Source organism: Gossypium raimondii, chromosome 8, assembly GCF_025698545.1.
Source record: "Gossypium raimondii isolate GPD5lz chromosome 8, ASM2569854v1, whole genome shotgun sequence".
In the NCBI taxonomy this organism is placed as follows: domain Eukaryota; kingdom Viridiplantae; phylum Streptophyta; class Magnoliopsida; order Malvales; family Malvaceae; genus Gossypium; species Gossypium raimondii.
Window position 1 is genome coordinate 715293 of NC_068572.1, and position 12046 is coordinate 727338.

Here is a 12046-nt window from a genome sequence, read left to right on the forward strand (position 1 = left end):
GATTCTTAAATTTGAAAATATAAAAAAAATTAATAACGTGACATTTTGATATCATGTCATATCATTACCTGAAAATTAAGAAATTATATGAATTTTTAGATGATAATGCGGTATATTCTTAAAGTGTCATATACAATGTTTTAATTATTAGATCAGTGGTTGAATTGGTTAAACCATCGGCCCCGATTCAATTGGTTTGATCAGTTCAACTTCTAGACCAACAACAATTAAATAAATAATTAAAAATTCATGAAAGTTAAAAAAAAATACTAAACCTATTCAACTTGTTCAACTATTGATTTTGTCCCAGTTTTCTATTTTTACCGATTTTGAGCAATTTTTTATTTAATCAGTTCAACCCCTTTGTTAGGATAAATATATTGATCGATTCTTAGTCCAATTGACCAATCCAATCATATGCCAAGAATACTTTTCAAATCGTCAAATCTTGACAGAATCAAAGCTTAATGACCAAGATATAGTTGCCAAATTCAAGTACCAATGTGAACCTAATTGACAAGTTGAGGAGCAAAAAATTATATTATCCCTCAACTTTTTACTGAGATTATAGGGTATCAGCTTAGTTGGGTAATGACAAAAAATGACCTAATTTTTACAAAGTAAATGATATTATTTTGAACGTGTTTTTGTCATTTTATATCTTTTATGTAAAAAAATATATAAATATAAATACACAAACTGAGATTCGAATCCAAATATCTATCATTTTCAACACTTGTATTTACGGATGCTTCGTTTATTATTTATATAATTTTTATAAATATATTTATTATATAATTTTCAACTTCAGGATCATTGTTTTGGTTACATTATTATTAAGTGAATATTTTTTTTAATTTCAAAATGTCACACTAACAAAATTAATAGTATTAACAATTGGATTGAATTTTGAAATTTTTATAAAACAGAGCGACTAAATTTCATATTTGTGAAAAGTACAGGGATCTATGCAACATATTTTTTTAACATTAATCTCATTATAAATTCTTATTGAATCTACCATTTTTGATAAAGTGTCCTTCCCAACTTTGAATAGGAGAATAATGCGCTTTAGCGCACTCGAACCCATGTACTCCTGTACTGACAACAATACCAATACCTATCGAACTAAGATTCAATCAACAAATCTATGCATATTCTAACCTATATACATTTGTATATTATCAATGCATAAAATATAAATACCGCAAGCATTTCATATATCAATTACATTACCCTCTACACCCTAAAAAGTTTTAAACAAAGAAGGTCAAAAGCTCAATATGGTAAGAGATTACAAGATACTATGATTCACTTGAACATATTACGTATTTAAGCCAACTAAATTAAGCACCAAGCTTACAACATATCACCCACCTTTACGTATACACAAAGCAGAAAGACGTGAAGATGACTAAAACCAAACGACTCGAGGCAATGCGATTAATGGTATCACTACTAGACCCACTGTGGTGTTGAGTTTGTTGACGATGACGACGGTTACTGTTCACGGCACCGGCTGTATACACGGGGATTAGCGCTCCGCCACGCTTATTGGATAATTTTGTCTTTCGACCACCAGCATCGGCTGTGACACCATGTTGTCCTCCTTTTTCGCCATCGTTGGCAGCAGTTCTTTCATTAGCTTTGGTTTCATGTTTGCCTACTAGATTAACTGAGAATGACAATTTCCTCGACATTTTTGGTTCCCTACTAATGTTGTTTCCGTCACCTAAACGATCAACTTTAAATTAACTCGAATTTAAAAAAAAAAACATTAAATTATTTTATTTTTCACAGATCATAAAAACTTAACAAAATAGATACAAATATTAAAAAAATAAAGATAACTCCACCACTTTAATGATAGAAATTAGCAACATTATTAATTTAGACATGATAATATCATTATAAAAATAAAGGATTATTTTATACCAAATTAAATTTCAAATTTCAAACATAGTAAAAGAACTAAAACGGTCAGAATAATTATTTAGTCCACTGACAATAAAGTAAAATTCTTCTCGAGCAAGTTATGTTGTTAACAAGAAGGGGTGAATTTAGGAATTTGTTTAGCGAGTCAAAATTTTATTAAATTTTTATAAAACCAAAATGCAATCTTTTTCATTGTAAGCTTAAAATTTTATAATTTTGAAAAAGATTAAATTGCAAGTTTATTATTTTAAGGGGTTAAAATATAATTTTATTATTATTAATTTATAAAATTTTAAATTTTAGTAAGGCTAAAACATCAGTTTCTCATTTTAAGGGCGTCAAGGCCTGCTTGCATCCCTCTAGTGTAGCCCTTAAACTTCTTTTTGGTTCACATTAGTCGCGAACTTGGTAATTGTTTTCAATTTGGTTCTTAAATTTGGATTTCATTGATTAACACTTTGAGTTTGTGTCACGTCATCACTTAAATTTTTTTTAGTATTACATATTTAGATTTTATACATTTTTTTAAAATTTTCAAGTGATGACATGACACATTGTGAGAGTGACACATCATCACATCTTAATGGAATCTAAGTTTAAGGACCAAGTTAAGAAAAAAATTCAAGTTTCAAGACTAATGTGAACTAAAAAAAGTTGAAGCACCAGATTTAAAAAAGTGTAAATTACTTTAACAATCACCCAACTATGCAATTTTGTTTTTTTGGTTAAAGTCGTTAAATGATCACCCAATTATGAAAAATTACAAAATAATCACCAAACTATACGACTTTGTCTTCTTTTGTCACAACTGTTAAATAGTTAACAGAAAAATGACGTGACAACTTCTAAAATTGACATAATAACAACTTTAACCCTTAACATTTATACATTGTATCAATTTAGTATTGATTCTAAAAATTTAACCCTCAATGTTTACATATTGCATAATCTAGTCATTTTTATAATTTTATTTTTCTTTATGATCCCTTTCACCTCAAAACTAAAAATAAAAAATAAAAATTTATCATCTAAATTTGATAAAATATATATATACACCAAAAATTCAAGATATTATCTTTTTCGTCTTTTCGATTCTTTTAAAATTAACCTTAAATTTTATAAAGAAAACTAAAACTATAAAAAATTACACAATATATAAATGTTGATAGTTAAATTTTTATAATCAAGGCTAAATTAACACAATATATAAACATTAAAAGTTAAAGATGCTATTATTTTTACTAATAATTAAATAACTAACAATATGATTTACATTTAAAAAATTGCTAAATTCAAAAATAAAAGTTTGCTTTTAAGCTAAATTAGTTAAATATGCCGGAAAAAAAAGGTTAATTAGTAAAATAGGTAGCTTTTTTTAAAAATTTAAGGAAATAAACTATTTTTTAAAAAAGTGTATGAAAGCTCATCCAATTGAGCGTGCTTACTCCATAGTTGGCAGGAAAACGCACCCACTTAAAGAAACTTTCCTGTTGAGCTAGACATATTTTTTTGTAATTATCGAAGAATGTATTCAGCTGTACCGACTTTCACGTACTTTTCCTAAAACCAGTCTATTTCTCTAAATTTCAGAAAAGTCCACCTATTTTGCCAAAAAAAAAAATTGGGGGAATATTTGGCTAATTTAACCTTGCTTTTATCCCTCTGTCAAACTAGAACTTTGATTTATATACATACAAGAAGACATACATCCATCATCCATTCAATCAGCCAAAAAGAGAAGTCCTTTGGTTTTTTTTGTTATCATCTACTAGAAATAGTTTCAATCAATTTCAACTCATTTTGACTCATTTTTTTGACTTCCAGATCCGATTTTCTTTTTCTTTTAAATTCATCGAATCAACAGCAGAAAAATCAAACAGAAATTCGATTCGAAAACAGAAGAATTACCTGAAACAACAACTGGATCTTGAGGAACCGCAACAAGAAGATGAATCTGAAGAGAGATCAACAACGAAAAGAAAAAGAATCGGAGATTTTTGAAACCGATCGGTTTCGATTTCAAGCTTGCTTCCATCATCAATTCGCCAAAAAAAAGAAAGAAAATCGAGGTTTTAAGCTTCTCAGGTATTATTTCTTCCCCAATTTATCTGTTTCATAAAAAAAAAAACTGTAAATCAATGTCGATTTTCCCATTTATTTCCTCTAGAAAGAGAGTTTTCTTTTTCCCGCTACTTGTTCCTGTCCACTTACACTAGTGCGTGTTACTATCAATGGGTGGGTCAAGTAAAGAGATGGTACTGAAAGTTAGATCGCCATCTTTGAAAAATAATTGAATTATTACGTTTATTTTAATGAAAGTTTTCTTAAGTAAATCTTCTTAGTAGATTTAGAATCTTTTAGTGAATAAGTTTATCAGAGAATAAAATATTTTAGTGAATAAGCCGTATTGTTTTTTGGGGTTAAAATATGCTTGTGCATGTTATACCTTTGAAATTTAGTTTAGTTATTATTATTATTATTTAAAGAATTTAAGCTCCTTTGTTTGCTAAACCAAACTCTTTTTTTTTTAAGTTTTCTTGAAAAATAAAAATAATTAAGGTAGTCGATTAAGTTTTAGTTCGCTTGAAATGGATATTATTGTCAATATATAATATGATATGTATTCGAATGCGCTGAAGTGTATTATCATCCTATTTATAAGTTGGAGAGGAATTATGGATAGTCTTAAGTATTGTGTAAAAGAGCAGATATGATCAAAATTTATAATAATAAAATTGTTCAATAAAAAACAATTTTGGCCCTCCCCAACCCATAAATAGAGGATAATATGCTTCAACGCACTCGAATCAACATCCTCCTATATTGACAACAATACTTATGTCAATCGAATTAAAACTCAATCAACAGAAAACAATAAAAAGTTGTTTTCATTGATTTCGTTAACAATGATGAAAATAAGAGTTTTTAACTTTAAATGAAGTGGTTCGGTCTAAAATTCATATAAATGTAAAAATGTTTTTTTTTTGTTAAAATATATAAGTTCTTGTACTCTCCACAAATTTGAAACTTAGTCTCTAAATTTTTATTTCAAGGAATTTAATCCTTTTACTTTTCAAATTTCAATATTTAGGTTCAATTATTATAGCTATTAAAATTATTTTGTTAAATTTAGATTCATTACATCGTCTTTTTTTAGTTACAAAGATACCAAATGAGTTTTTTTCTTTAATTTTAAAATGTCACACCATTAAATTTAGAAAAATAATAATAATGTTAGCAGTTGGACTTAAAGTTTGAAATCCGAAAAATAGAGAGGCTAAATTCTTAAAATAAAAGTATAGTGATTAAATTTTAAATTTGTGAAGCATGTAAGGACCTATGGAATAGATAAACCGTATTTTAACAGTGTTTCATATATTAAAATTGATACATTAGTTTGAATCCATATATAAATGTAAAAAAATATTCCTCGTGTTTCTATTCTATTATAGAAACACAATTACCTAACATGTTTTTATGATTGAAAATATTTTTTATTTTCATTTAAATAATAAAAGATAAGTTTTTTAATGAAAATGAAAATAAAAGTAGAAATTATTGTCAAAAACGAAATGGAACTAAAATTTATTTAGTTTTTTAAATTTTAAAATGGAACAAGGTTAAATTTCTTTCTAGAATTTTAACAGTATTAAAATTGTATCTGAATTTCAAAATTTGAGCAGTAAAAGTTAAAACTCGGTTAAACACTTTTACCTCTATCGATGCTTTACCCTTATTTTATAAAAAATTGAATTTAAACTTTAAAGATGACATTATTGGAACGAAATAAATATATTTATTTTATTTAAAATTTAAACTAATATTCATTGTTTTAGATAAATTTCTCGTTTTTGTTTGATTACAAATTAAGCTAACTTCTATGATTATTAAAATGGGTAATTAAAAGCCAAAATTCAGATTCTTTGGTTATTAAAATGGATAATTAAAAGCAAAAATTCAGATTCTTGTAAATTGATTTCGTTGTGTTTTTTTTTCTCAAGACAGCTTTTTCTAAAAAAGATTAAATTATGGAGATTTTAAAATATTAATATTTTAAAATTTATCAATTTAAAATGTTAATAAGTATAATTGCTTTGTTTGAATAAATATTTTTATAAAAATAATTATATTAAAATATATAATAAAAAATATTCAATATAAATATCACTAAATTTATATATATTATAAATATTTTTAATAAAATAAAATGTTTTAAATTTAAATATTTTATTTTATAATAGCAATATGTGTATTAAATAAAATAAAATTATAAAGAATTTTAAGAAAATCACTTCTACATCTGAAATTCAAAAAAAAAAATTGAACTACTAAATTACCTTTTATAATTCTTTATAAATTTTGAAAGTCTTAAATATTTTCAACCAAATCACGACTTGTTTGTTTTAATATTATTTTATAATAATTTATTTAGTTAAATTAAAAATTTGTTGAACAAAAATTGATAGTTTGATTGATTTGATCATCAATTTGATTTTGAAAAGCTATTTATTCTTATCGAAATTATTTTCTCAATATGAAATTAAAGCCAAAAGTTTTAAGAACCAAGTCGAGAGTCAAATTGATTTTACCACTAATTTATAATTAAATAAATTATTAAAAAATATTTATAAAAAAAGATTAACTAGTTTTTTAACCTAATTCAACCATTTATACAAATACATAAGGCAACCAATTTGATGCCTTTTCCAGCTTGATACCCAACCTAAGGCAACCAATTTGATGTCTTTTCCAACTTGATACCCAACCAATTCCTGATTAAACCGATCAAATCCAAACATCCATGTGGACCAATTTGATCAAGTTCAAACATCCATTATGTAAACAAGAGTTTTGCAAGAATCAAACACGTTTTGGGCTTTTCAATTTAACTAAAATAGATTTTTTTTTTTTTTATAAATAAATTCCACATGAGCATTAACTTGCAAAAATAAAAAGTTACAAAACAACAATGATAAAACCCACAAATTTTAAAAAAAATATCACCACTATTTTCATTAAACATTTCTACTTATAACATGAGATCATATAAAACATTACCAAAAACATGAAAAATGCGATTGATAGATCCATAGTTCATTATGTTCTACAACTCCAATATAGAATATACCGATATAAAACTATGAAAAAGGGCTCATAAAGAACAGTTATTACCAAATAACCAAATGCCAATACCACCAAAAAAACACTTAAGGATAGATTTGCTAGAACATAATGTGCTAGTTTATAGCCTTCTCCCTCTTCTACCACCCTTTCTTCGGGTGCTATCAGTCGGAATGGGTGTAACATCCTCTGAAAAAACATATACAATAACATCGTAAGGGTTGGACAATAATATGCAAGGGTTTCAACCAAAAGAATTGGAAAAAAACGTCACTTTTTTTACCTCGATTTATTTGGTTAATTCAGTCAGTTTTTAATCTCAAAACCGAAATAACTGAAAAAACAGACTTATTTTATATCATCTTAAAATTATTTAAAATATATTTATATTTTCTAATATATAATAGATATATAAACATATAAGCTGAACAGCTCAAAGGTCAATTAACCAAAAAAACCCACCAAATAAACCAATTGCTCACCCCTATTAATATGCAAAACAAAGATTGTTTCTCAGCATTTTAAAATACTTTCAATTAGTTGTGGCCTTACCGATACGGCCAATTTTCATCCCGGAGCGTGCAAGAGCCCTGAGAGCTGACTGAGCACCCGGACCAGGGGTCTTGGTTTTGTTACCTCCTGTAGCACGTAATTTGATGTGGAGGGCCGTGATTCCGAGTTCCTGCTCAGTATAAAGATTTGCAATTCGTCAACAATAATATAAATCCAGCGGTAATGTCGGATATTGTATGTCTTCTAGTAACGAGTTAATGTATTGTAATGTAAAGCGACAATTTCATGTTTTTATTAAATGATAAAAACGAATTGAATGGTATATGACCTTGCATCTCTGGGAAACATCTTGTGCTGCAAGCATCGCAGCATAAGGTGAAGATTCATCCCTGTCGGCTTTCACCTTCATACCACCTGGATTTATTTCAAGAATTTCAAACTCAATCTAAAGAACAAATGTTCAACAATACAAATGTCAGGCTATCTTTAAGTACCTACAAACTTGTATCTAACACATTTACATATGGATATACTTATGTCAAACACATGCTCTATTCACATTCACACCCAAGTTAGAGTAACATAAGTCCAAAGTTCAATTTTTGTTATTATTTATAGACATTTCAAACAAGCCCTTTCCACTAGAATATAAAAATGGGCAGCTAAATGATATGTTAATGCAATCCCGATATCGTACCTGTAATACGAACCATAGTCTCTCTTCCAGACAAATCAGTCACATGCTATCATTGTCAAAATACCAAAGGAAAAAAATAAAACCGATTAAAATTCATTGCTTAAAAAAATCATATCAAAATAGCAAGAAATATGTGTTACCAAGTAAAAGAATTCAAAGACCATGTAACTTACAATGAAAGTGTCATTAAAAGAAGCAAAAATGTGGGCAACACCGAAAACATGCTCTCCGTCTCGTACAGCAGGCCCAAGGGTCGTAGTCTCTTCCTTTGGCTCCCTAACCTTTCTCCTCGACTACAAAATCACCAACATAATGAGTTTTATGTAAAGCATAAGAAGTAAATCCCCCAAAGTTCATATAAAGATTCAAACAAAGGAAAAAGAATACCATTGCTAATGCTAACCATAGTATACATTTAGCTAGACTTGATACATGAATGTTTCAAAATCTAAATTAAATTTGATTATAATATGGAAAATACACGAGCACAAAGCGCATACACGAATTGACAAGTAAACATTCAGGCATTAGACCCCAAAATCTATAAAATTATAGTATGCCCCCAAGAATGATAAAATTCTGATTTAGTCCTAAAAACCATAAAGATATAAGATAATACAATGGTAAAATTGCATTTTAATTCTCATAAAAATATATACCCTAATCTCAACCCCAAAAAAATTTCCTGGCTTCGCCCTTGTTACTATACAAAATAAGACTAAGATTTACACACAATCTTAATTTTCTTCAGTGTTTAAGCTATTGATCTCTAAATCAAGTGTTTTGTTCGATTAAACTGAACATAATAAGCTTCCAAACTGACATAAAAAAACACCTTTCTCCCCGATCTCATCCTCGTTTTCTTGGCAACCAAACAGAACTTTTCCAAGTAAATTCAAATGCATCGAAATGAAAGTCTAAAAGTTCTTCAAATAGTTTCATGTATATATCAAGGAAAATCTAAAAATAATAATATTGCATTTTAGCTCTCATAAAAATGATAAAATTGTAATTTAGCCCAGCTTACTATACTAAATAAGACTAAGATTTACACATAATCTTAGATGTGAAATGAAAAATGCATTGCTCTAAGCATCTGTTAATGCTTTATTAGTTTACATTCCCTTTTAATTTTCTTCATTGTTTAAGTTATTGATCTCGAAATCAAGTGTTTTGTTCGATTAAACTGATCATAATAAGCGTAAAAACAAACATAAAAAAATTAACGCCATCCTTCTCCCCGATCTCACACTCGTTTTCTCGGCAGCCAAACAGAAATTGTCCAAGTAAATTAAAATGAATCGAGATGAATGTCTAAAGTATACTCAAATAGTTTCGTATATATAAAAGAAAATCTAAAAATATAGAAAAAAAATATTATTTTAAATAATCTAAGGGTTTTGCTTACCATGGCTGATGATGCGATAAGCAGAGGCGTCGATGGGGAACGAGATTTCAAATGACGGAGAAGATGAACTAAACTTTAAGCTTTGGCTTTTATATATAAGTGGAAAGGGCTAGCTAGGGTTTTACGGGGGTAAGTTACATAATTTCATATTTTGGTCCTTGGTTTCTTGTTATTTCTTTTAAATGGTTTACGTACTTTTCTTTCTTTTCAATTTAATCTTTTAACCCTTGAACTATACCTTTATCGCACTTTGGCATTTTAAATTATTTTAGCCCAATTTAGGTTAAATTCTGCCATTAGTCCCTGTACTTTACAAAATTTGCGGACTTAGTCCATGTACTTTCATTTGATCACTTTTAGTCCCTGTACTTTTCAAAATTTAAAATTTTAGTCTTGACCCAAACAGCGCCAGTTAAATCCGTTTGGTTAAATTCAATTACTAGTCCTGTACTATGCGTATAGTTGTAGTTTTAATCCATATTCTCCAAATTGAACATTCTAAGTCCTTATACTTTCAGAATTTTGAAGTTTTAGTCTCGATGCAAATGAGAGACGTTTATACATTAACTAGATTTTTAGTGAATAATATGTGGAAATAATAAGCTGACATAACATTATACATATGATAATATGTTTAGTGCATCAGAATTTAGAAACAATAGATGTTTATGTAATGAATTTAATAATTATTATTTGGTGAGAAGTAAAGTTTTAGATTTTGAAAAGTACATAGACTAAAACAACCAGATAAAGTGCAATGATTAAAACTACAACTTTCGCAAAATACAAAACAAAATTTAACCCCAATTTATTATGTAAAACTACATTTAATTATATGGTTGACTTCAATTTTTGTAACGGAGTAAAAAATTGAACATCCAATTATAATATGACACGTGTCATACTATAAAATTCATGTCATCAATGATATGGCATTCAAATTTATTGCATTTTTAATTTAAAATATTAGTCTAACCATTAACATTGTTATTATTTTGGTAAAAGTACCATAAAGGCCTGTACACTAAAAGTCAAATTGTATTATACCCTAAATTAAAAAATGAGCAAATTAATCATTGTACATTAGATTAAATAGTAAATTGATCATTTTGTTAAAAGTTTCATATATTTTTGTTGTTAAAATATATTCTTTATACAACAACATGAGGTGTAATGGCATGTCACCTATAACTGTTTTGTTATTTTGTCAACCATGCTAGTTTTGAAAAGTACAATCGGATTAAATTGTAAACTAAAACGATCATTTTGCTATTTGATCTAATGTATAGGACTAATTAGCCGATATTTTTAGTTAAAAGAGCAAAATGCAATCTAACTTCTAATACAATAACCTCCACGGACGTTATTTCCTAATATTGGGAAATGATAGAATAATATATATTAAAACTACTTTGTTTTTTTACCATTCTTATGTTTGTTTTGGCATAATAATAAATTTAAGTCTCAACGTTTACATATTTGATCAAATTAGTCATTATTCTTTTCTTTAAATTAAAATTGACTCTCAATATTTCAAAACTAATCAATTTCCTTTTTTAATGAAAATGCTGAATAAAACATTAATTTCTTAATGATATTGGTGTAATAATCTAGATGTACTTCATGCTAACATGCCGTTATTTACCTTATATGTTACGTAAACAAATAATTTTGAAATATTTTGAATAAAAATAAAAATAATATAAATGTTCATACAAAATCAAAAATTAGTATGAAGTATCGTAGATTACCATGTTTAAAATTTTAATATTTTAGTTAAGAAAAGTAGTTCAATTATTTTTAAAGGTTGATGGTCAAATTTGACTATTTTTGAAATGTTCATGCCAAATTTAGCTAAAAAGAAGAATAAAACCGAATTAACAAAATATGTAACCATTAAGAGTTAAATTTACCATTATACTTTTGTTTTATAATTATATGAATCAATCACAGATATTGATTTTTTTATTTTCTAATAAATAAGTTAGGGTTTAGTTTTTTTTTTAAATTACAAGCATATGTACTTTATCTCAAAAATAAAATAAAATAAAAAGACATTTAAAGAGTTTAGATAAAATATTAAATAAAAATTATAATTTTGTATGACTTATTTAAAATATAAGTTATGAGTTTTAATATTCAAGATCTGAATCGAATATAATTTAAAAGTTTATAATACATTATTTCTCTGTTAAGGTATTTATCTTTAAAAATTGATAAATATATAATTTATAATTATTAAATAAAATGAACAATTTGTAAATAATGTTAGCTTGGAACTTGGATAATAATGTATATGTTTTATTATTGAATTACATGATTTGAGTTAAACTCAACATTTTCATGAACACCTTTAATTTTAAATTGATTAA

The 12046-nt window shown here is 26.8% G+C and overlaps 2 protein-coding genes across 3 annotated transcripts; both read right to left on the minus strand.

Moving 5' to 3' along the window:
* Positions 1 to 1155: 1155 nt before the first annotated feature.
* On the minus strand, positions 1156 to 4210 carry LOC105790022 (uncharacterized). 2 transcript variants are annotated; one of them, XM_012617404.2, is made up of 2 exons: positions 3844 to 4210; positions 1156 to 1744 (listed from the first exon to the last, which is right to left on the minus strand). In XM_012617404.2, exons 1-2 carry the CDS (start codon positions 3971 to 3973, stop codon positions 1380 to 1382), a joined length of 495 nt encoding a protein of 164 aa, XP_012472858.2. In that variant the 5' UTR covers positions 3974 to 4210; the 3' UTR covers positions 1156 to 1379. The 2 variants fall into 2 exon arrangements, with proteins under 2 accessions (XP_012472858.2, XP_012472859.2); XM_012617405.2 differs by having other exon boundaries at positions 1156 to 1732; positions 3844 to 4184.
* A 2779-nt stretch (positions 4211 to 6989) lies between these two features.
* Positions 6990 to 9787, minus strand: LOC105790024 (40S ribosomal protein S14-2). Its single transcript, XM_012617406.2, has 6 exons — positions 9675 to 9787; positions 8440 to 8559; positions 8267 to 8312; positions 7898 to 7983; positions 7609 to 7738; positions 6990 to 7245 (listed from the first exon to the last, which is right to left on the minus strand). Exons 1-6 carry the CDS (start codon positions 9675 to 9677, stop codon positions 7178 to 7180), a joined length of 453 nt encoding a protein of 150 aa, XP_012472860.1. The 5' UTR covers positions 9678 to 9787; the 3' UTR covers positions 6990 to 7177.
* Positions 9788 to 12046: the final 2259 nt, after the last annotated feature.